The sequence below is a fragment of the Squalius cephalus genome, assembly GCF_949319135.1.
Source record: "Squalius cephalus genome assembly, chromosome: 5".
NCBI classification, from domain to species: domain Eukaryota; kingdom Metazoa; phylum Chordata; class Actinopteri; order Cypriniformes; family Leuciscidae; genus Squalius; species Squalius cephalus.
In genome coordinates this window covers 24,516,473-24,543,482 of record NC_137126.1, presented here as the reverse complement: position 1 = coordinate 24,543,482, position 27,010 = coordinate 24,516,473, and the positions used below count along the sequence as shown (strand labels likewise).

Genomic DNA, 27,010 nt, shown 5'->3' with positions numbered 1-27,010 from the left:
GTCTTTAACATCATGCAAACAACATGTCTAACATTATACTTTCTAACAGTATAATGTCTGTATATGAAAAAATATAATCATATTTGAAGTCACTGGCCTCAAAAAGTTCAAAAACCTCTTAGAAATATGATAAAATCCAAGGTATAGCATAAAACTTGCAAAGGCATCTGGACATCTCATGATCTAACTCAACAAGAATGTCCATAAACTCACTTTGATATGCGTCCTCGTGTTTAAACAGTCAGGAACATTAAAACTGGATTCAATTATGTTATCTCCAAATTAATTTAATGTGACCCTGCATACCACGGTGTGTAGGCCTAGACCTAGACCTAATTCATGTTACCAACAACAACCAAGATAAAGTGAAATTGTGCAACAGCATTGGTGTTTTTTCCCTCTCGGAGCAGGAGGTGGAGCTTTTGGGGAGATTCCTCTTCATGAAGTTTTCCAGCAGGACTGATGCAGAAGCAGCACATCAGCAGTGTTCGCCTCCACCTCAAACAGCTCTTCACTTACAGAAGTTACACATCGCCTGCAAAATTCAAGTCACTGAATGCAACTTTGGAGAAGGGAACTGCGCTTGTTTACTAGGGACATAGAGCGAGAGTTGAAGTGCACTGGTCTTGTAGAGTACATAGAAACACTCCAGCATTAGGATGAGAGCGATTAACTTGGACACGTACAGCCTGTCTCTGCTGACCGCTAAAGAAGACATCCTCAACCCGCGAGCATCCACCAACTGGTAATACAATAAACATTACTTACTAGTTGTGGCTCAAAACTAAGCGAGCTGCATGTCTAGACTGCATTTTTGGGCGTCAAAAACGCCTGAAGCATTTTTATATATCATAAGCAACATATCTGAATGTTGTCTAGCTAGGCAGCTCGTTTGGTTTTGAGACACAACCGAAGACGTGCACTGATGCTTTGGAATTAATATTGCGCAGTTGCTTTTTAATGTTTTCAGAAATCGTTATGTTTAGCCTACGTTTAGAATAATGTGTATGCTACGTTTGAATGCACTTAGCCTATATTTTGCACTGTGCAAAGAAAGTTGAAATATGTTCAGCACTGAAAAAAGAAAAAGAAAAAAGAATGGAAGTAGCCCACTTGTTTACAGAGTACTTTTTGTGACAAGCAAAATCTACTAGGCCACTTCCCTCAAGCCTATCCCATTGCTGAAGATTTAGGTCACTGAATGTGTTTTTACACAAATTGGAACGGAAAGTGAAGCGCAAACACGGTGGCTTTGTTCCTCTGGAAGTGCTATGAAACTTCTCATTGCCATTTCTCCCTTAGTGTTTACCTGTATGCAAATTAGCTCAGTTGCGATAGGTCTCTGCACGCTATAGCTTCATGCACAAATTAGTAAGCCTTTAAAAAATAACCCTTTAAACTATGACCTTACACAATTTTAACATTTGTATTTGACCTACATGTTAAGACCAATGAATGCACAATTTACATCAGTTGTATCATGTAATGAAGCTGCACGCATTTTTATGTTTTTCACTGTTATAGCGCCACCCTCTGTCACCCTCTTTATGCTTTTGAAATAGTATTGAAATGCTCATTGGATGTTGGTCAAAGGCATACAATTTCACTTTCACAATAAACAAGATCAGAGTCATAGTTTGTCATTTTTATAGAACCACTAACTGGCCCAGCACAACCAAGTTTCTACACACGTTTACTAAAGTTCACTGAGGATACTCATTTGGTTCAGGAATAGTGCTGCAGTAATGATGTATTTTTGTAGGCCAACCCAGATGTTAGCATTACCCTCAACACGAACCCAATGGGATACAAGTTTTGTTTTTTCATCATGATAATCTTCACAAATGAACACAACTTCTATGAATTTTGAAGCCTACATAAAATCGGCAGAAGTAAAAAGTTAAGTGTAAATTAACTACAATACAGTCACATGACTTCATCACTAAGGATCCGACAACACTTTCAGTCTTTAAAACATTTTCCCTGAAAGTTATAATTGTTTGCAAGTGTGTGATTTTAAACACAGTGAGGTTGTGAAAGCGGACTAGTGAGAAGATGAGTTTACCTTTTTGGCTGGTAACATTTAATGTTTCCGTCAACCTCTGTAGTCCCATTTAGCCACTTGTTAGCAACCGCCTTTTCCAAGATAAGTAAAAGCTTTAAAAAAATCACAGGGTACTGATGTATTTCACGTCGTAGAGTGTGAAAATATCTTGAGCACGTGTTCACCACAAACCTTATTTCAGGCATTTAACCAAAAACCCATTCAAAAATCCTATTGACTTCAAGGCAATGGGCAAGGCAAGGCAAGGCAAGTTTATTTATATAGCACATTTCATACACAATGGCAATTCAAAGTGCTTTACATAGAAAGAAATAGGAATAATTAAAACAGTTAAAAAAAAAAAAAAAAAAAAAAAAAATACAGTACAAACAGTCGGACGAACATTGGCACAGTGCTCATTCAGTAAATGCACAGCTAAACAGAAGTGTTTTGAGTTTGGATTTGAATGTGACTACAGTAGGAGCACATCTGATCTCCTCTGGAAGCTGGTTCCAGCTGCGGCTGGCATAATAGCTAAAAGCGGACTCGCCATGCTTAGAGTGAACCCTTGGTATTTCTAGTTGATATGATCCTAGTGATCTGAGTGTTCTGTTGGGTTTATATTCAGTAAGCATATCTGCAATGTATTGAGGTCCTAGGCCATTGAATGATTTATATACTAGTAATAATACTTTAAAATCAATCCTAAATTTAACTGGGAGCCAGTGTAAAGACCTGAGGACTGGTGTGATGTGTTCATATTTTCTGGTTCTGCTCAGAATCCTGGCGGCAGCGTTCTGTATGAGCTGCAACTGTCTTATGGTCTTTTTGGGAAGGCCAGTGAGGAGTCCATTACAATAATCCACCCTGCTGGTGATGAAAGCAGGAACAAGTTTCTCTAAGTCTTGTCTGGAAACAAAGCATCTAATTCTTGCAATATTTTTCAGATGATAGTATGCTGATTTAGTTATTGCTTTGACATGACTACTGAAACTAAGGTCTGACTCTAGGGACACACCGAGATTCCTGACTTGATTTTTAGTTGTTTGACCCCTAGAGTGAAGGTATGCGTTCACCTTGAGAACTTCATCTTTGTTTCCAAACGCAATGACTTCAGTTTTGTCTTTGTTTAACTGAAGAAAGTTTTGACACATCCAACTGTTGACTTCATCAATGCATTGGCACAGGGAGTCAATGGGGCTGTAATCGTTAGGCGATAGGGCTAAGTAGATCTGTGTGTCGTCTGCATAGCTGTGGTAAGCAATTTGGTTCTTTCTCATTATTTGGCTCATTGGGAGCATATACAGGTTGAACAGGAGTGGTGCAAGAATTGAGCCTTGAGGTACTCCGCATGTCATGGATGTCCACTCAGACTTGGAACCGGAAGTGCTAAAATGCTAGGCCTAACTCATTTCTGGGTTTCGGCCTACGAAGAATACGTCATCCCTGGAGCACTCTATTATGGCTGTTTTGGCTGTGCCCTACATTTTTCATTATGTGGCCTAGAATTCAAAGTTTAACATATTTTGATGATTATATTTACACTCAAGAATACACATATGCCAAATCTGGTACAGCCAAATTATAAGTACTGACTGTCAAAAAAACCTAGTTTGCAAAAGTACTTTTTTTGTTGTTGTTCAAAAATCTATGGAAGAGGATTAGGGCCAAGCAATATTAGAAAATAAAACCATCTCAAGATTAAAGTCATTATAATGCGAGATTAAACTCGAAGTTTTTCGAAATACACAATACATTTCAAGAAAAAAAAAAGTCGAAAATAGAATAATTGAGAATAAACTCATCAAATTTTGAGAATAAAGTATTTCGAGAAAATAATTGAAATTAATATGTCGAGAATAAACTCATACTTTGAGAAAGAAAAACAAAAATTTCGAAAAAATGCTAAATAAATATTACTGAGAATAAACATTACGTTTTGAGAATTTCGAGCAGCTTTTGAGATCAATGTCGGTAAATCTTGACATTTATCAACACCCTTTCTGAGGGTTGATTGAGAGAATTTTGACTTAATGCATGTGTACCTTGTTGATTATTGATGACTTTGTATATCACGTGCGCTGCAATAGTGCTGTATACTGTATCAAAAGTTTCTAAATGGTCCAAGAACGAACCCTTTACAGACCTGGTTAGCTCCACTGTATTACTATTGCCATCTTCGTATGCAAATCTGTTTTTAATGAGTGTTTAACGCTGGACCATTTATCATTTTATTTATATATGTTTAAGTGAGTAATGTTTACAAGGTCAAGCTTTTTGTAATGAAATATTAATTTGGTTAAATTCCCAGGGGGAGCAGACTGCACAATTATGTCCATCATCACTGTGTCTCATCACAAAATCCTACCTTGTCTCAGAGCGCCACTCAAACTTCAAGCACTTAATTCTTAGCACTGTTCTTATTTTATTACCGACTGTTCACTTGAATTTAATAATGTTTTGAATTTATATTACTTAGGCTTGTAGTTTTTGCTGTGGTATTTCACTGGTATCTACAATTTTGGTTGCTTATTAATTAGAATACTATGTTACATGGGTCAAAACAACGAAAACAAATAAGTATTACACGTGATATTCTTTCACAGTCTATGGACCCCCTAAAGTAGCCTTGGCCACCCCATAAAAGTCTAGTTCCGCCACTGCTTCTCAAGTGTCTCGTTCCTCGATATTCCACACCTTGAGGATCAACAAGATTAATAATGTGGGAAACCACAGCGTAACAGCCAGCGATAACCTTACATTTGTCCACTGGTTGCTTCATGTTCATGTACATCTCGCAAATTGGACTGTTTTCTTTTTTCTTTTTAAAATACTCTTTAAAGTTTGTATGCTAATTATTATTCAGTTATTATTTAGCAATAAGATGTTTCTTTGTTATTGAAAGAAAGACTAAAATATAGCTTGAAGTGATCCAACTCTGTCATGTCCTCTATCAGTATGCAATGAACATGACACTGACTGATCAAATGCGTGTTTATTATCAAAACTTGAAATGAGTTTATTCTCAAAGTATGAGTTTATTCTTGACATTTCATTTAGAGTTTTTTTCTCAATTTATATTTATAATGACTTTATTCTCGAAATTTAATGAGTTGAATCTCAATATTGTATTTCAAGTTTTTTCTCGAAAAACTGCGAGTTTAATCTTGCATTATAATGACTTTAATATCAAGATGGTTTTATTATTTATTATTGCTTGGCCCTCTTTCTCTTCCGTAGAAATCCAATATGGTGGAAAAGTTTCCTTGGCAGAAATAAATGGTGGTATATATTTTTTTCTCTGTAGTTTTTCCTTTAGTGTTATAAATGTCATGTTTCTACTATTTACGGGTTATTCTGTATATTTAGTTTTAAGGCAGAAAATGTAAAATATTAATCCTAATGAAAACAATAGGGTTCCCACCAGTTCGTTTTTGGACCCCTAAAGAAAATAAAAAAATGCAGCTACAGGGCTCGAAATTAACTTTTTTACTTGGTAGCACTGGTGCTCCCAACTTCAAAAAGTTAGGAGCACTAGCAAAAATTTAGGAGCACCCACCAAAAATTAAGGAGCACCACAACTACAAATTATATATTAACAGATTTTATTTCATCCTGTGGCCAAGATTTGAAATTTGGTCTTCTGGCTCTATATCATCTCACCCCGATGATATTGGCACATGATTTGTCATTTGACATAAATGTAGTGAAGGCAAGCTCTTCTTTGGCGATGGTGTATGCGGTGTTATATTCATAGACAGTATGGTTATATTTGACGTATCCTGCCGATTAAAAGCCTTAATAATTGAACCTGATTTGTTTGCCACACACCTGTCCCTGCATTTTTTGCTTGGCACTTGGCACTCTATTGCTATTAATATGCTGTATTAATCTTTGTTAATCTTAGTTAATAAAAATACAGCTGTTCATTGTTCATTAATGTTACTTCACAGTGCATTAGCTATGTTAACAAATAAAAAAAAAAATCTCAATAATGTAGGCTATTAGTAGCCCAAATGTTGAAATTAACATTAACAATGGTTAACAAATTAACAAAGTGCAGTTTATTAATAGTACATGTTAACTGTGTTAACTAGAATTTAATAAGTGGAACATTATTGTAAAGTGTTACCGATTTGTTATACACCGATTCAGACGTCTCGTGAGTGTGTTGGACAGATCAGTTGTTTTAACCATTCATTAAAGTGAATCGGTTCAAATGAGTCATTAGTTTGCGAATCGGACGTGTCATTAGTGGACGTGTAGCATACGGCAAGCGTTGTGATTATCCCGGTAGTTTATTTTTTTAGCACAATTCACACTCCACAGTAATTTAGGAGAAAAAAAATCTCCGAATGCTCCACGTGAAACTTCGGTCTTCCACCCTTTTTCTATCGTGTCAAATGATTTTGATTAATATGCGCGAGGGAGAGAGAGCAAGACAGCGCTCGTGTTGTTTGAAGACGTGAGAGTGCGCGCGCGGCCGGGGCTTTCTCTCGTCAAGCGCAGCAATCACTCACGCACCGATCAAATAAGGCTTTGGCGGCCGCCAAAAAAAATCAATGCAGGAAAAACCCCGGGATTGGTTATATTAGCGTTGGATAGAATGACGGTCCGGCCATCGCGTATCAGCGCACATAAGGTACACACTGTGAAGTCATTTGCAAACGTTTTTTAGAAAAATGAAAACAGGTCGCACCACAACCATTATTTGCACTCGCACAAATGCTCCCAAATATATTTTTAGGTCGCACAGATTAAATTTCAGGAGCATATGCGACCAAAATGGTCGCAATTTCGAGCCTTGAGCTAGCTGTGGTATTCTAGAAAATGTAGCCATTTATTGGCCCATAAAATGATTCAAAGGTTTTTTTCTGGTTCCTCATTATGTGCATGCATGTGCGTGTGTGCATTTTGGGTTGAATGATGTAAGAACCAAACCAGCCCCTTTTATTTGTGACTTTCTACCATGATGTCATGAAGTTATATTCTGCCTCAGCTTCAGGCCTCTGCGGAGAGTAGTAGTTTGCAGGGTGGTTTGCTCTTAAGTGGACACCCACATGATTAGAGACACCCTTTTTTGAAACTGAATACATATGCGCTCATTCATTTAGAGAAGAAGTTAATAGCCCGTTCCCATCTGCCGCTCACTCAACTATGATGTCATCATTTTGTGGCTTCTAATCTAATGCACTAACACATTGCAAAGGTGACAGTAATTGCAGGTATTTCAAATATAAACTACATGTAACAGGCTTCCTTGGATATACATTTGATCAAACTTTATCAGCTCCTTATCTGACAGTTCAAAAGCCCTGCACTGTCTTTCCTCTGTGTCAGATCTTGGCAATGTTTGTTATATCAGCAGTGTCATTGTCTCTCCTATATTTCAGCAGGCTCAGGCTAATTCCTGTAAATGCCCTGGCAGTGGCTGCCTAAATGATCCAGGCAGCACCCATTCTGTTTTTCCACATGCTTAATCACCGTGGAAACATGCTCAGAAACAGTCACTGACGCTTCAGGCTTTACAAGCCTATCAGGCCCATTCATGTACTGCCTGGTTCTGTCTGCTGACAGCCGCAACCGTGATGGAGACAGTTTGTTGACTTTGTGTTTCACACATGCCACTTTGACATGTCAAGTAACTCAAGAAAAAAAGGCCCATAAGAAAATGCTAAGTTTTAGCAGAGAATCAAGCCATTTTTAGCAAAATGGAAATGTACACTTCTCCACCACCGTTATCTCTTATCTCTGTACTTTTGTGCTCTGAACAATTGGCATCATTGGTTTATTGAGCTGTTCAGATGTACTTTGAGCTCACTAGAATAAGGAATAGCTTCTGTCATCGGCAGTTTTCACTTTATACAGGGTTTTGCTTATTTACAAAACATTTTTTGAAATCAAAAATGTAATTTCCAATCAAATCAAAATTGGAGTTTAGGGATTGTTAGTTCATATACTTTCTAAGTACATTGATCAAAAGTGACAGTAAAGACAACTATAATTTTACAAAATATTTCTATTACAAATAAATGCTGTTATTTTGAACTTTCTAGTCATCAAAGAATTCTGAAAATCTATCACAGCTTCCACAAAAATACTAAACGACACATCCCGTCAACATTGATAATAATAAATGTTTCTTAAGCACCAAATCAGCATATTAGAGTGATTTCTGAAGGATCACGTGACACTGAAGACTGGAGTAATGATGCTGAAACCATCACAGGAATAAATTACATTTTGACATATATTAAAAACAGTTATTTGAAGTTGTAGTAATATTTTGTACAATTGTACGGTTTTTACTGTATTTTTAAATTAAGTAAATGTTAAAAGTTTAATCAAGTAAAATTGGTGAGCATAAAATACTTTTTTCAAAAACATTTATAATCTTACTGATTCCAGACTTACTTACTGAACTGTAGAATATCTTGACTTCCTGTTTCAATAAGAATATTTTCATGACAGGAAAGAAATTTGGGTCCAGTGTTCTTACAATTTAATTGGATGAGTCAAAATCGTTTCTACAAAATATCTTCTTTTGTGTTCTGCAGAAGGAAATGAGGACAAAATATTGCATAAAGCTGCTTATGTGAGAAATCTTTTCTAGTGATAAAATGCAGCCAAACTAACTGGTCTGGTGGAAGGCTCCACTTGGAAAATTGCAATTCTCAGAAAAATCTCCTATATAGAGGTACTAACCATGACTGATTCTTCGTTCTTATCGGTCTTATGATCAGAGTTATACCTGACAGTCTTTTCACATGCCACTCAGTAGTTCTTCAGAAGTAAATGTTTTCAAACGGTCCTTTCTTTCCTTGTAGCATGTAGCAGCTCTAGTGTTTGCTGTGGATGGGTGTGTAGAGATTCCCAAGATCTTACATGAGTCATGTTCGGTCAGTGTATTGAAAACTAATGCAGTAAGAAGAACTGATTCTGTGAAAAAGTTTTTTATTGTTGTTCTCATAATTTGTAGAGTGCCCTGCAGTACAAGAAATGATATAAGATAAATGACAATGTGATTATCTGCTTTTTAAGAAGCACACATTTCATAACTCATTTTTTTGGTTGTAAGCCATAACATATTGTTCTTATATTGACAGGGATTTATTGAGCTCAATGTGAATTTATCATCCTAAGCCTTATGCAGGCAGAGACAACTCCTGAGGGATGTGACTGGACTGAATTTGATTGGAAACTCTGAAGGCGTGGCAGAATTCTTTCTAATGAATGTTGTAGGAGGTTATGATGAAAAGCCACAGTTGTGACATTTGGATCTTGAAGGTGGTTTCACCCCCCGCCTTCAGACAAAGAGGGATTCAGTCACTGTCCTTTAACATTTTCAGAGACCAAAAATGCAACTGTTAACGTGTTAAAATACGTTGCATGGTTTGAACGATGCACACACGTCTTTCGATGGTGATAAAGTTAATCCGTGATGTTTTTAAAGGAACTCACCTGCAAATAAAGAAGGAACACAGAGTTCAGGTGCTTCCATCTCCATGCTGTTGGAGCACAGGTTTATGCATGATTTAAGAGCCTCAAGGTGCAGTGTTCTTATGTTACCACCAATTAAACATCTGCCGTGGTGAGTTATCACAACAAGAACATTATTCGGTACTAATAATGGAGCGTGGTAACCTTAATTGACCTCTGCTGGTAGTTTTGATAAAGTAGTGTAATAATAAGTGACAACTATGCACAAAACAATGGGATTTTCCATGTCAAAAACTTTTTTGAAAGTCACATCAAATTAGCTGTCTGCAGGACCATAAAAAATATTTTTTGAAGAAAAGAAGAACGACCAAAAATACGATTTCAGTCTGTCTACTTCAAAATGTCGTTTTATTCATTGTGTTACTTGCTATTTCTTTGTAATTATTTGTAAAGTTCCTGTTCTCTGTGCACTTTAAATGTTTATAGTACTGTGAAAGACAAAGATAACATTTTGAGAATAAGCGTTGCTGTCGGATGGGTTGAGAGACGTTTCTCTGCAGGAATGCCTTATATGTACAAAATTGATGAATTAATAAAGTAACAATTATGTTTGACAGCTTAGTTATTAAAAGAGTAGAAAAGAGTAGAATCTGCATACTTTGATGTGACTTGATCTGCATCACCATTTGTTTTAATTTCACACTATATTGTTGTGTTTCATGCAACTAGGCCAATCTGACATAATTGAAATCAGATGTTATGTTGCTTGTATAGTTTTATCCACTGGCAAAAAAGGTCTAATGTAGGCTAACAACATTTGTCTGTTCATTTTTGAGCAAAGTCCATTTTATCACAAGGGTGTCCAAAAAGTTTGTCATTCAAAAATGACAATATAGGCATTAACAGACAGATAAATATATTTTCAGGTAAAAAAAGAGAGTCATCTCAACCATCCTTAGATAAAAAAGTCACATTGATCTTCCTTTTGTTTAAATACTTTTATAGCATTATCTTAGTGGGGTTATTTAGTTTTCTGTGGTAACCCAACCACCATAAATGTTTTATGGTGGCAAATTAGTAATTACGCTATTGAGCAGTAAATTAAGAGGTGTTTTAGTGTTGACTTTGTCCCAAGTAAGTGCTTCATTGATTTACTTTAAACTTTGCTTTAAAAGACCCATGGGGTTTTCCCAAGTATGCTGAGGATGTAAGTTGATCTTGGAAGCTCCAGGTTGTTGAAATGAAAAATGAAATGAAAATGACATGTGAAGGCCAAATATGGTAACCCATACTTGGAATTTGTCCCATTCAAGTTAGTGCACACACTTTAGGAGTAGTGAGAAGTGAACACTCACACACACTGCAAACCGTGGACACACACACCCGGAGCAGTGGACAGCCATTTTTGCTGTGGCGCCCAGGGAGCGATTGGGGGTTAGGTACTTGCTCAAGGGCACCTCAGTCTTTTCCTGCCTGTATTGAGAATTGAACCCGCAACTGTCTGGTTACCTGTCTGACTCTCTAACAATTAGGCCACGACTTTGGCTGATGTTCCTCATGTCAATTATCAGTGTTGCAGTAGTGTGAATGTTTTGTAAATGTTTCCTAATCCCTAAACTACCACCTCGAATGTACCAATTATTGTTTACATTACACTCCTGTAATGCAGAGATGCTGAATGAGTGTCTTTGGAAACAGTCTGAAGGGATGTTTATTTACAAGGATGTCTTGAAGCATATGCCATATTACTTTCTGTTCTTCACTCTCATGGCAGACAGCAATGTTCAGACACTTCATGTCTCTGTCAGCATTGGCTCAGCTCAGTCAACCGAGTCAGACTTAGGATCTAGTCATTCTACTATAAACTTGGAAAGTACCACCTTGAACTTCAGTACTGCTTAAATGGAATAAATATGGATTGAGAAGCATGAGTAGATGATTTTACACTCATTTCAGCCACCATTCGTGGATCATTAACTAAACCTCAAATCATGTTGACAATCTGTGTTGTTTCTTGGGAAATGCCTGGCCCTTGTGTAGGTGGCTTCTCTCTCTGGGTCCTCCACTGTTGAACTCAATGGGGAAATGTTAATGGTTTTCCTCTAAGCTGCAAGGCTGGGTCAAAAGCCTCAAACAATGCTGTTTGTTGTATGTTGGGTTTTAGTCCCACACAGATGGCTCGTGGTTGCTGGCGGAGCTGTGAGCTATTAACTTGTCCAGGAAAATTAACATTTGTTGCAGTTGGATATCTGGGTACTCTCAGAAGTCTCCAAAAATCTGCTTTCTTTTGAAGATGTTGAAATGACTTCCAGTTGAGATTTTTTTGGTTATTTCTTGAACCTTGAAGATCAATAATAGAATCATGTGCAAGCCTTTCCATGCTCAACTTTCAAGTTTTGTGCTTGCCAAAAGTTTTGGCAAATGAGCATGGCGCATATGCCTCTTTTCATTGTGCTTTCATGTAATTTTTTGGCCAATCTTGTCTAGTTGAAAGATTTTTCCATTTCTTTTCCTACATGTTAAATGCATTTGCTCTGACCATAGAGACAAGGTTCTGAGCATTTATGATGTTCTCAAATTTCATTCCTATCTTTATCCACCAATACAGGAAGTGAAAAAAAAAACTTTTTTGAAAATAGACAGACACTGCTGTTCAAAAGTTTGGGGTCAGTCAGATTTCTTTCATATTATTTTTGAAAGAAATCTCCTATGCTCAGCAAGACTTATTTGAAATGTAAAATACAGTAAAACAGTAATATTGTGAAATATTACAATTTAAAAAAAGATTTCTATTTAAATATATTTTAAAATGTACTTTATTCCTGTGATGCAAAGCTGATTTCTACAGTCTTCAATGTCACATGATCCTTCAGAAATCATTCTAATATGCTGATCTAGTGCTCAAGAATCATTTCTCATTATTAATGTTGAAAGCAGTTGTGCTGATTAATATTCTTTAATGAATAGAATAGTACCTTTGAACAGTAGTGTATTCTTGCCAAAGATTTAAGCACTGATGTTCTATTGTGTAAACATTTACATTCTTCAATAATGGTGCCTTTAGTTTGTGTCCCAAATTAGACACACTCCTCCAAGGTGGTGAATGACATGGTGCAGATTGAGGTGTGCGTTTACAGGGAGGTCTTTATCACGCCCCTTAATGACTCACAGTAGCCTTTTACCTAAGGAGGTCATGTTGTTTGCAGCTCAAACTAGTGTGTGCTTTTAACAACTGAGCCTGTTATATCTATGCTCAACGTATCGGAAGTGGACCTCACGCTGTTTGCAGGTTTCCTCTCCATTGCTTTGAAGTTCTAGCTTTAACTAGCACAAAACAAATGGAGAAAAGGAGTCCATGCAGTGAATACCGAATACCAGTTGGGACACATTTGAGCCTTTTTAATGTAGCTTTAGTCTACTCTAATAAATTATATTTCTTCATATTATTTTTAATGTTATTTGCACTGACAAAACTAAGACCTTCATTTCATTATCTTGAGATTGGCAGAGGATAAACATTCCTCTTGTGCTGGTGGCGTAATATGAGGTGAAAATAGGAAAGTTTTTGGTGTTTTGGGTTTACACAACACAAGATTGGCTCTGCCAGAGGCCTTTAATCACCTCAGATTGGAAACTTACACAGGGCAGAATAAATCAACAAACAGCCTGCATACCTAAAGACTCCCACAAAGTAATGAGAACAGCTCAAACACAGCCATAGATCCAGCGTAAGCTTATGTTATGTAATCCGTCACCTCACATAACCTGAAAGAGCATGACGTTTTGCCAGTTTAAGTGTATTATTGGAGATTATACTAAGACGAAATACAAAAGATAGGGCTTAATCTACAAGCAGTACAACATTGTCAGTGGTTGTTTTAGAGGTAGGATACAGGTGACTGGGTACCCTAGAACTGGCACCTCTCCATTGCAGGTTCAGAAGGTACAATTCCAATAAAGCTGGTGTTTTGATTCCAGTCTTTGTGGTTGGCAGGTGTCTGTTAGCTTGAATCATCAGACTGTGTATCAAGTGCTATTCTAATTTCAAATGTGGAATGTTTTTAAATGGTTCCAACATCTGCTGCATACAGTAAGTCAAAGAACTCAGGCCTTGTATTCCATTGTTTAGGCTGTTAATGTATATTGCCAATTGAACTGTTAACTGGCTGCAATGAAACTTTACTATATCTATTGGGGAAGAAGGCATTATGGTTCTATCATGACATGTGAGTAACTAATGAATCAGGAAAATTGGAAAAGTAATGGTGGGTAAGGTACAAAGCAACTCCGAGAATAGTACATGAGGAGGTTGAGATTAATTGATAAACTTCTACAGAAATATATGCAGTTCTACAAAAAAAGGAAGATCTTAGATAAGATCAAAATTTGTGGTAAGTTTGTGAATTGTTAAGAATCATATATGTTGCACTGAAAATATGTACAGTATGTTATCTCACTGTTATCGCTCATGTGCCAATTACCTCCTCAAGTTGCTGTTATTTGTTTGAGGGATACCAGACTTTGTGTATATGAGCGAGGGTCTGTGTTCTGTGGTCTGTGACACCTCTCTTACAAGAATCTATAGGGAGTTAGAGTGAGGAAAAAAACAAAACAAAATGAAGAATGTTTATCCGTTGTTGTTATTTGCTTGAGGGATACCAGACTTTGTGTATATGAGCGAGGGTCTGTGTTCCAGTAGCTGTGTGGGACAGATGCAGGAAATGCCAGAATTGTCCCAGAGGAGTAGTTTGTTGTGGAGGCCAGTGGCTAAACTCACCATGTCCGGTTAGTGACTTCAGAATCGAAAGTTGCAGACTTGTCAGAAAAGTTTTGAAGAAAGCTACATAGTTGTGAGTTTACTTTGGCTTTAAATTTAAAACAGTGCAGACATCTTGCAGAAAATATATGTTCTCAAGTCTACCCTCTTAGACTACAACTCAAATACTGTGAAATTTAGTTAATTTGAAACAGTGAACAAACCCTCAAAGAGTAACAATAGCTTACAGAAGTAAATAATGGGCATGTAGTATATGACAATTAATCCTGCTATTTCTGTTGTATTCCTGTAGCTCAAGCAGTTGAGAATGGCTTTAGCATGAGTTCAAATCCCAGGGAGTGCATGAAGTGATAAATTGTACTTTTGCTTTGGTTGCTTTGGATTAAAGAGTCTGCCAAATGCATGAATGCAAATGTTTGTGATGATGTCCCTGATGTTTCGCTTGAGCCCATAGTCCTCATCCCTTACTGAGAAGGAGAAAGACGAAATGGGAGGATTGAAATGGTTCAGTGTAATTGTCTGAGAAAAGCATTTGAAATAATGAAACATTATATATAATTATAGTAGTTTTTCCCAGCTCAGCTTCAGCGGTCATTACATAAATGATTATGGCCATCAAATTATGACCAATAAATTGAGCTTAAAGCTGCTCTACAATACATAACAACAGCTTGGAAAGGTTACAGAGTTTCAGACTATCAGGGTCAGCAGTAGATTTCCTTTAAAGGGTAATAGCAGCATTGTTGATGGAAAAATAGGAAGTCAGTTCCTGTGATTCTGATAAGAGTCGTAGTAACCTTTTAGGCCATGATGCATTGATGAAAAGATCCATCATCTCAAAGGACTTCCTGCACAGATGAAGGTTGTGTAGAAATAATAGAACCCATTTAAGAGAAGAATAGAATGAAACGTTCCTGCCTCACTTAAACAGACTGGATGTATGAGTCAGGATTGCACAGCTTGATTTCAGTGTATAGCTATTTATATCGCAGCTAACCTATAAGGTTACCCATGAATGGCTGCTACAGTTCCTGTTCGTCGATTGGTGTTACATAGTAGGGTTCATATTACACAGTATAGTTACTAGAGTAAATTAAGCTTTAATCAAGGCTGAAACACTAGATGTATTGTTCCTGTTTCTGTGTTTGTTCAGGCTTTATCATGCTAGTTGGAATCACAGACCTGGACACACCTGTTGACTCACAACTGTGTATATTGTACATAATCAAGTTTTCGCTGAACAGTTTTACTTGTTAGTCACGGTCTTTTTACTTAATTGCAAAACAATCAGATTTACATGGCTAAAAGCCTGACTGCATCAGCTAGTGTGTACAATCTTTGGACCTAAGGTATATTGTTAGTTTCCACTTCACAGGTTGTTGAAATGCTTCATAATGCCACATTTCATATGTATACATATAAGTGTAAAGCCAAACAATAAGTGCATTTACATTGAAAAACTTACACCAAGTATGCTTAATCAGAAAACATGTAAAGTCATGTAAATACCTTAAACAGTCTACTATTTCTGGCAAACATCATTAATTACACCCAATAAACACAGATTGTTGCCAGTGCCTTGGTTTTCTCTCTGCATTTAAATGCATTCACCAGTGTTTTAATGGCAATCATTGTGAGCATGTCTAAGTTTTAACATTAGAACCAAAGATTTATATATATATATATATATATATATATATATATATATATATATATATAGCCTACATCTCATGCCCACTGCTCAAGTAATTATTTTATTTTTTTGGTGGGTGTGCTTGTAACTGCAAATAATTTATTTCAGTATCATATTTGTTTAGCTGTTTGGCAGAACAGAAACTCCCAGTTCTAATTCCAGAGTTTCTTTCATTTTTTTCATTTACCTTTCATTGTGTCATGTAACTGGCATCTGATTGATGTACAAGATACAAGTCATTCTCCCTTTCTCTCATGCTTGCACAACATTTAATTTTGCAACCATATATCACATTTGCATGCCAACCACCTCAGTCTGTTTTCTTTTCCCAACCCCCATCCTATTAAATTCAGTACCCCATACTTCTTTTCATTTTCCCATCCTCCCTCCTCTCTCCTTCGCTCTTTATTGTCAACTCTTCTACTCCATCCTTTTGTATTCTGCCAGTTGCTCTCTCTCAGGAAACCCAGACGCATTCATTCGTCTTCTACTCTTCAAACAGTTGCTATTAGCGCAGAATTGGCAACCAGGGGACTGATCCTCTGAACAACAAAAAGCAGCATTAATTACATTCTCACTAAGATGCCTTATAAAGCTTAGACTACATACAAGCAGTAAATTTAATTCAATAGTTACTATTATTATTAATATACATCTTCATTTGACTCATGTCCCTGAGTTTTAGTCTACATTTCAGGTCTCTTGGCTATTGAACTCATTTTAGTGTACTGAGCTATTTGCCTGTTCCAGACCAAAATGCACTCAAATAAATAGCACTTGGCACACTGTATTCAGTATGACAAGGTTGCTGTGCCAGATGGCAATGTGCTCAAGTTGTTTAGTACTTTCTGCAAAGTTTTTTAGAAAGCCCACCATCCAGAATGGTATAGGTCTGCCAGGCCTCTGTCTGATCCTTCAATGACCGTAATGATCCTGAGCCATTTTCTCAGAAGCAGTGCTATTCTTTTGCTCTGTTCCCATTCCTCCTACTTTGTAGTGACTTTTTTCATGCCGTATTTGGTACAAAATATCCATTTTCATCAAATTCGGATATATTAAACTGTAATCTGTGGTTCAGCACTCAAGCAAATGCACATCATGTTGTTGCACACTGAATGCCTCGGGCCAACTATCTGCAAGCTTGGGCAAACCCTTTTCCTCCATATTGCTGTTATGAACAGGGCTGCTTTGTCTGCTTTGATTTCAATAGCCAGTTTTCAGGACACCTGAACTGAGTAAAAGCCTGGTCCTATCTGCTGATAATGAGCATTAAACGTTTTTATTTTTTACATATGTAAATAATACCAGCTGCCATTTCTACAAGTGATTTCAGTGTAGTGACGTTTGGACCTGTTGGTTTTACATGTCTGCTTTGAATTTATGATTGTTTTTAAACAGGCCTTGGAATATTAGTGAGCCATATAGTACAGCCAAAAAGCCAGATTTGTAGACAAGCTGAACTGGCAAGGAACTATTAGTCATTTAGTAAGTTCAGACTAAGGGGTCTAAGGGGTTTTCTGGAACTGTAAAATATGCCACAGATGACACTTGACACTTTTCATACTGTTTTTAGGAGAAAACTGTTTCCTCCCTGCCAGTTGGTTTCACAACCAGGTAGGTAAAACTCCCTCGGTCCCTCTTTTCTCTTGAGCCATCGAATTTGCTGAATGCTCCTCTGCACAGATGTTTTCCAGCTTTACGCACTACAGATGGAATGTGGCCATCTTAGGCAAGGTGGACATCCAAGAAGATTTGGTTTGAGTGTTTATCAACATCTGTTTCAGAAAACAGATGTAGTCAGGATGTTAAAGACAACATTTTTCTTTTCACTTGGATATTTGGTGAAATGATGCAAAGCCGTGTTAATTTTGTTAAAGAATAATTTTCGTCATTATTTTCGTCAAAGAAATGTTTTCACCGATGAAAGCGAGACGATGACTAAATAAAAATGTTGAATGACAAAAACTATGACGAAAATCTATTGACATTTTCGTCAACGAATAAAAACTAGACGAAAATGTTAGGTAGGGACGATTTGGGAAGAGATCCAGTCAGAACTGATGTCCTGCATTTGTGGTAGATGTGCACATTTGAATTGTAACGTGCTCTACCTGGCAGGACATGAGTTGGTAAGCTTTAATAAGGATTCATTATATTTAATTTATACAAATAAATATGTGTGCTTGAAAGAATAAAGAATGATGTATGCCAGTTGTTATAAAGAATGCATATATCATTAATTGAAAAGAAGACTGTGTTCTGCAGGAGAAATGGTTTTATTTAATTTTAAGATTTTTTTTTTTTTGGTCACATCAGTTAAATCTGTGTCTGTATTGCATGTTCAAACTTTAAAATCATTCATATTGGTTAATATTTTCTCCAGGAGTATGTAATGGGTTTGGAAATTTTAGAGAGATTCTAAAGTAATGCATTACAATTTAACTAAACCCATTAGATTTTAATCGAGTAAAACTAGACAAAAACTAAAACAATTCAGATGACTAAAATATGACTGAAACTAAATGGCATTTTAGACAAAGACAATGACTAAAACTAAATCAAAATTTGCTGTCAAAATTAACACTGATACAAATATGCCATATTATTCAGTTCATATTTCTGTGTTCTCGGAAAGTCTTGGATGAAATGACTTCATGTGGTTGTTCAGGTTCAAGTGAGATGTCACAAACCAATCCTGTCTTTGCGGGAACTATATAAATACCAGTGGTCATGTCTGTGCATGTAAACTCATGGGAGAATGAGTAATCGATAAAGAGTAATATCTTTAACGGCCATCTCTTATCACTCTTTATGAGGATCAGAGCACATGAATTGAGTTGTTGACCACTTAATGAGATAGAAAACTAACAGGAAAATCTCAGACATATCTGGTACACTACCAGATACACTACCATTCAGCAGTTTGGGGTTCCCTTTCAAATGGAAACTGCACTGTGTCCTAGGACACTATGGGGAACACCTCCAGCATGACTGGTGTCTGAAGCACATGTTTGAAATGCGACAATGTCATTGGCCGACGACAGTCCGAGACGTCACTACCAGTGATTATAAAAGGGCAGCTGTAGTGCACGTCATCAATTTCTTTTGTCTTCAGGATCCGTTTGTTTGCATACGTGTTAAGGAGATTTCTATGAAGTAACACCCAGCCAAGCGTTTCAGGAAGTGTGTGCCTTGGTATCAGAGATATCGAGTACCCAACCTCTGCGGCTTCCACCCCAAAGTTGGGTCTCTAAGCAGGCGTAATAGGTTGAAGCTGTCTCATTCTGATAGCGGTTCCCATAAGTAGACAGCTCCCTTACATCTCTTGTAGTAGCTCCCTAATATCAAAAAGCTGGTAGTTTCCCCCCTCTAGTGTTGGGTTCAGTAAGTAGGAAGCCTCTTTGTGTTTCCAAGCTGTGGGCTTGTCCAAGCCCTTGACTGGTAGAATGAGTAGCACCTCCCCATTATGGGCTTTAAGTAAGGTCCTTGTCCTAGCTTTCGAGCTCTCGTGATCTCTGAGGTATGGTGAGCTGCATCCACCTCTGTGTGGGTCCCTTTAAGCAGGCAGCTCCTTTATGATATAAAGTAGTAGATTCCTCCCCCAGTCTTGGGGTCCCTGCTAAACAGGAAAGCTCCTTCATCTACCTAGGTTTAGCTGCCTTCCCTTTAGTTGTGTCTCTTTAGTAGGTGGCTGAGATATGCTAAAGTTTCAAGGTCGTAGCTGCCTCCCCCTGATATGGGGTCCTATAAGCAGGTGGCTCCCTTGTTGTAATGAAATTGTAGCTGCCTCCCCCATAATTGGGGTCCCCCTAAGCAGGAAGCTCCTTAATTTATCTAGGTGAAACTGCCTTCCCTGTTGCGGGTTCTTTAATAGGCAGCTCCCCTAGAATGCAAACTTCAGCAAATTCTGATATTCAGCCTAGCTGCCTCCCCCTATCTTGGGTTCTTAAGCAGGTGACTCCCTTGTGTAAGCAGTGAAGTAGAAACCAGGGCCTGAATTTCATTTTTGAAAATGGGGGGGGGAAATCCCCCCCTTGGGTGATTCTTATGGGGGGGGGATTTTTAATTTGAGGGGGGAGTTTAGACTTGTTTTTTTTTTTATTACATTTATCTCGCCTAAATGTATGCTCACTCATTGCATTTTTACAATGGAGTAATTTTGTTCTTAAGAATTTACACAACTTAAGGAAGCTTGATTTCAATCTTTGAATTAAATTGAAAAAAGTAGCACAAATAAATACAATAGAATATAGATACCAATAAAGAGAAATAAAGAGAAAAGTTTTTGCTTAGGTCTAACACTAGTATTCAGAAATACTACAGAGACTGAATAAAGTAATCAAATGTAAAATAACACTGGGTAGTATTTTAGTCCTTACTAAATTAAATCCATAGGCTATTAATCCTGATTCCTTAAAATGAAAGCTATGTTTTGTTGTTTTGACAACCAAATTAATGACAGACACATATGGCTGCTGTCACTTTAAGAGCTAGTGCACGGATCCTGTTTTCATTATACGGTCGCGTGCGATTTATGCTTATTTAAGACATAACCGACTGTGTTTAGACTCACCAAGACCGAAATTGACATGATTTTCGAATGTTTTTGACTGTTAAAGCGATATAATCTACGAAAAATAACTTTTGTTTCCCGCGAGCTGTTTGAGGCGGCTTTACTCAATGTATGTGTGCAGAGAAAAACAACATCTCTCAGACAGCGCGCAAGTACCGAAGAGTTTAAAATCGCGTGCCGTGAATGTTTAAACTGGTAAGACTTAAAAAGACGTGCAAATGGTAAACTTTAGTTACTCATGATGCAATGCTGGCCCGATTATACAAGAGACAATTCCGTCTATCACGACTCCCGAAACGCGAGAGTGTATTATCGCCACCTGCAGCGCGCTTAACGATTGCATTGTGCAACCCATTTAGAGAGATGAGAGATAGAAGACGCAGCAGTGCTGAATCACTCACGCTGTTTGTGAAATTGCGTCTCGCAGACAGTTTTAAAATTACTGATTTGATTTCATAATCTGTCTGGATTCGTTTACTAATACAGCCTACATGCTGAAGTGAAACGATGTTTGCGGGAATTTCCCGCATTATAAATGGCAGACCTGCGGGAATGATTAAAATTATGCGCAATACCCGCAATCCTGCGCCGAAATTCGAGCCCTGGAAACTGACTCCCCCACTCGGGGTCCCCTAAGCAGGCAGTTTACTCATATACTCCAGAGATCGATAGCTTGGTTGAAGCCTTGGCCTCAGCCTTCGTGGTTCTGTAAGCAGGTCCTCTGCTCCCAGAAGAGAGTTTGGGGTGATCCCCAGACTGCATGGGGCTAACGTGGAGTGGTACACTCCTTGTTACTGGGATACCTTCTGTTCGAGGTCCTCCACGCCCTGCGAAGTGCTGGCCTCACAAGATGCTGACTTCAAGTCAGACAGGGTTTGAGCATTTGTTAATCTAGTGAAAAAAATTCTCCCCTGGGTTGTCTAGGGGTTGAACCAGATCTCCCAGGTATATATATTTATATAATTAACCCAAATCAGTTTATCTTTGTAAAATGGCACATCCTTTTAAATATCTGAACGTACACTCTTAACATCAGTCAATCAAGCATTATATTATGATATTATGATAATCAAGCACTATTTAATGATAGAACTTTATCAGTAGACTCAATAAACTACTTGTACCGTTTTTGGCCTTAATGTATAATACAGACATTTTTTGTCGCGTCTGCGTAGCCACGCAAACCGGAATTATCCCGACAACATAATCAGACACCAGTCACGCTGGTGCTGGTTCCCCATAGTGTTTTAGGATGCAGTGTCTTGTTCCCCTTCTCAGGGAACCATGGTTGCATGCGTAACCTGATCAATTTTTTAAAGAAGTCTCATCAAGGCTGCATTTATTTGGTCAAACATACAGTAAAAACAGTAATATTATGAAATATTGGTGCAATATTATTATAATAATACATTCTATTTTAATATATTTTAAAATGTAAAATACTATTACAAAATGTTTAACGATTATTTGACGATTAGAAAGTTCAAAAGAACAGCATTTATTTGAAATAAAAATATTTTGTAATATTATAAATGTTACTTGGCCAGTTTAATGCTAAATTAAAGTATCAATTTCTTTAAAAAAATCTTACTGACCCCACAACTTTGAACGAGAGTGAACATTTACATTTATGAAACAATACTTTCTTTCTATCATTTCCTCTACAGATGTGCCATTGCAATTTTTTTTTTTATTTATTGGTACACCTACAGTACGCACCTACATGAATAAGTCTGTCTTAAAATGGCCTTCCCATGTTTCTACTCTCTCTTTCCTTTCACCCTCATTTGTTTATGACCTGTATTTCTCTTTCTCCCTCCATTCCTCATTCTCTGTTCTTGAGCTCATAGCTGGCTGGACTGCAGAACAGGGCTGCTTGTGTTTTTCTCATCAGACTCTTGACACAGGAAGTGTGTATGTGTGAGGTGAGGACGGTCCAGACGACTTCCAGACAACACCTCTCTCCACTAACTACAGACGGCAGGAAATGTCTAGTGCTGCGTTAGATTTGATTTCAAGAAATGTATTAAGGGACGTGGTGAAGTGTTTTTTTAAGCATTTTAATTTTTAAGCATAAATTTGAGTTAGTTTTTTAATATACAGTCATGCCACACTATTATTTACACATTATTCTTTCAGTCAGTTCTTGCTCTCAGTTGCATGTTGCTCCCCCTAGATTCCTCAGCTTTGTTTTTAGCATTTTACAGACAAGCTCTTTTAAATAAAGTCCAGACCAACTCAGTCTAGTCCTGTTGGATTTTAGAAGAACAATTTTGGTGAACTTTTCTGTGAGCAGAGTTTTTTTTTTTTATGTGAAGACTATTTAAATAATCTGAAGAACTCTTTACCATTATATAGAACCTTTTGTGCAATGGAAACCTTTATTTTAAGATTGTATTTGTAGGGAAAAAAAGACGATCCATTTCATGATGACTTTAAAAACTGGATTGTTGATGGTTAGTGAATAAGACGCAGACTTTTGCCCTGAAATACTGCCTACAAAAAGAGGCTTAGTTTAGTGAATTCTCCCCATTGTTAACAAATGATTACTGTATCATGCAAGTACGTGGAATTTTTGAGACGATTCATGTGAAAAATGAAAGACAGAGTAACTGATGAGAACAAAAGCTGTCCTTTCAGTTCATGCAAAACAACTGCATGTGTATTTTAGCTCAATTGAGTACGTCATAGACACCATGGAGATGCAATCCATGCCTGAAAGACAATGAGTGAAGTGCTGACTGTGCTCATTTACTTGTCAATGAGAATGTGTGTGGTCTTTACTGCATAGAAAAAAAACAGTTCTATACATTTTTATCTGAGGTGCATGTTTAAAACACATTGATTGCAGCAGGATGTGATTTGACCCTTAGATGAACCAATTAGCCACAGGACAACATGCGTTGAAAGTGACCAGATACACAAAGGACTTTTGTGTGCGCTGGAGGTGTGCTGCTAAATGAAATGCACATTTGTTAAATTGTTATGCACTGAAGCATAATTTTGTGGTGTTGTTTGATCAAAGTACCAGCTGTCATTATGATTGAACTACTTTTTCTTGCATAATTGGGATTGATTCTAGCTGGATTCATTGCACAAAAGGCTTTATTAGCCTAAAAATCTCCCCTCATTTTTAACGAAAATGTCTGTCAACTCCAGGACATAGCAGAAGATTTAGGAGGAAAACCTTTTATTAGCATCTGCGTTGGCAAGCTCTCCTTCATGGTATACTTGTCTCATGTTACCCTAACAGACAGCTGTTACAAGCACGCCTCTGATCCCCCATTACGATCACCCTCTCAGCCTTTTATATTCCCATGCTGGTGGAAGGATCCGGAACAATGATGTCACAACATGCTAATTACAGACTGATTGGTAGGTTGGTTTGGTTGAACACAGACCTTAATGAGGGGAAACAGGCTGTTGTTGTAGCTTGTGTCTGAGCTCTGAGTCAAAAGACCAGAGGTCACAATCTGGGAGGCTTCCAGAGATCAGAAGCTTTGAGGACAATAGGGACATGATGACAACAGGCTGGTGTAGATTATCCTCATTCAGTGTAAATTCCATGGGACAGAGTAAGGGGATTCTAAATAAGAGGTGTTTAAATGAACACTACACTGGAAAAAAACTCATTGGATCCATGATGAGTTTAGTGTGAATATGCAATTTGCTGCATGTTGCTGTTCATAAAATCACGTTTTTGCATATTTGCTTAACTTCTGTTAAAGATATTCCCCTTCTCCAATCTATTTGAGAAAAGTGGCTTTTTCTTGCAGTTTTACTTTAAAGTTTATGTTGAATATTTAGTTAATTGAGTGTAAAAGGTTTGTATTTATATGAATAGGCTACTTTAAGTTCGTTTAACAAATTTTACATTGAATACACATTTAAATTAGTATAAAAAAAGTTACATTTTGTGTATAGGATTAATAGAAAAAATCTATTATAAGCAATTGATATGTTTAAATTATATATTTATAATATGTATTCATACTATTTATTTATAAATATTATTTTTTAACTCTCCACAAGTGAATAAATAATCTCCTCATATGAGGCATCCAAGGGAGGAGTTTTCAGAAATGAACTTCAGGCCATGACAATGACAAAGTGTATTATGGATGTAAAAGAGGCATGGGAGACGATTAAATGTTCCCAGCTCTTACTGGACCAGTTTGATCCATGAGCCATGATGTTATTATATACAATTATAGGATTTACTAGATATTTTACATTTGACTAATTCTTAGAAAAGTTTTCCCAGAGATTAACCTGTTTATGATGTCACTCAGCTGTGATGTACCTGCCACAGCAAGTTTGACAGAAAACCAACTGATAAATTTACAGATTTCACCTGACACCCAAAGGAAAAAAGTACACAACAGTGTTTTAGTTTTGTGATATTTAAACTGAATATTGTTGGGACTAGAAGCTCATGTTGAGAGTAAATGGCTTATCCGACACTTTTAGATTTTTTTTTTTTTCTTCTTCGGTGAGAGGCAGAAACGTTGAAAAATTCACCATAATGTAAGTTATGAAGTTTTGCTCACAGAATATGCCCAAATGTATTTATTGTGCTTTGAATGGGAATTGAACACCATATGAATGTGTCTTCGAGTGCAGTTTCATCAGCTGCCATTTCAAACAAGAAGTCTCACAACACCGAAGTCACAGACGGGAACCCTTCCAAAAGCATTACAGGCTGTGATCCCCATTCCCAGAGCCCTTCAGATGTTTCACTAATAGTTACCCTTTAGCAGAGAAACTGGGTATGGACCATCCCAACAAATGCAGTGTTGCACTTCAATTGCACTATACCTCAAGTCTTATTAATCTCAGAAACCGAGTGCCCCACCTGCATTTCACTATTTGCTTTGGTGTGGCCGGGTGGCCCTGATACAAACTCCATTATTTTCTCTCAGCTGCAGTTCCAAGTAATAGTCCCAGTGCAGCTTATGAATGATACATAACCACAGACAGCTGTGACCTTGGTTCAAATGCTGTTTTGCGATTTCATACACTGCAATTACACTTGTTATTAGAGCTAGTAGCCCCAAAGAACATTCGGTTACAAGTCTTGACTTGTGCCTGTCAAAATTAGAGCCTAACTAACAATGTGAAAAGTCATAGGCAACGACAGCGGGCATCTACTCTGATTAAGGTAGATCCTGAGGGACTTTTTCTGCAAATCAGAAAACTAAACAGCAAGAGCAGTAATAAAGAAAGAGGGATATATAACATTCCTGTTCTGAGAGAATTTGGTATATGCATTACTCCACAGGGCCTGGTAGGTTTACTGGGGTCAGTGCTGGGTATGCACAATACTTGTCCAATATCTGGAGAATTCTGGGATGGCGTGAACTTGTATGATAAACGGATGGACACATGGTCCTCATGCCTAAGCCCACTTACTACATTTTAAGATGACGTAAGTTAGTGAGGATGTAGTTTATGTTTGGCTGAGGAATGCAAGGAGGGCCCGTGATCTGTTTCAGACTGTGCAAGGTCGGGGGTCTCTACTATTGATATATTGACTTTTCACTTGCCTCATCTTGAATTGCTATCATCACGACCTTGATATGGTCAGTTTCAGGACGTTGTTAAAATCTGGTTTCAACAAATCTTGAAAGTCATCAAAATCATCAAAACTTAAAGCTACACTGTGTAATTTTTTAAGTTGATTCTTCGCAAAAATTATATTTGCTCATTCATGTGTATTTACTTCCACCAACTAATCAAGTATTCTCATAAGCGTAGAATCTGCCATTCAGAATACATACGAGCGAGTCGCTTGAATGGCGAAAGCCATGTTGCGCCTCCATCTTGAAAATACATTATCCAAAGAGGGACATACCTGGAAATTCAAGCTTCACCTTTCACGCTTTTACACTCAGTGGCCCGTGACGAATGCGAGGGGGAGATTACTTACGACTGCCGGACACCTTAGGAGTTAAAACGCCCTCGGAATGGGAGGGGCTAGAAAGTAATATTCAGTTGGTAGTCATATACAATTTCACCGCTAGATGGGAGAAAATCCTGCACAGTGTAGCTTTAAGTCTATCAACACCAGTTTCTGAAATGTGGTCTGCTGTTTTTTCCTCCAGTGTAATATACTGATGTATTTCTCTCTTTGTCTTTTTCAGGGCTTTATTTGCATATGAGGGAGAGACCAACAATCTTAAACTCACAGATTCAGGAGGTAAGACTCCTTCCCATGACTCTTTATTTTTGTGTTTTAAGTTTTTTACCAATGCTTAATAAAGTACAGCACCAAATCAGTAAGTCTGTTTTTTTTAAAAACAAAACAAAACAAAAAACAAATTGGTTTATTTGCAGATTTTCACGTAAAGAACTACTTTACATAATTCTAAAATGATTTTCATTAATTAGAGAAAGTTCCATGGAAACAGGAATAACAGCAAAAGAGCTCAACAGTGGCCATCCACTCCTATAAAGCATTGCGAATGACATAATCGATTTGAA

At 37.4% G+C, this 27,010-nt stretch overlaps 1 protein-coding gene across 2 annotated transcripts in view; it reads left to right on the top strand.

Moving 5' to 3' along the window:
* The first annotated feature begins 430 nt into the window (after positions 1–430).
* Positions 431–27,010, top strand: part of LOC307158674 (uncharacterized protein) — a 42,996-nt gene continuing 16,416 nt past the window's right edge. The window contains exons 1-2 of one of the 2 annotated variants that reach the window (XM_079871451.1): positions 431–745; positions 26,671–26,726. In XM_079871451.1, the coding sequence (XP_079727577.1) occupies positions 660–745; positions 26,671–26,726 (142 nt within the window). In that variant the 5' untranslated portion in view covers positions 431–659. The remainder of the gene's footprint in view (positions 746–26,670; positions 26,727–27,010) is intronic. The other variant, XM_079871452.1, reaches the window with a different exon arrangement.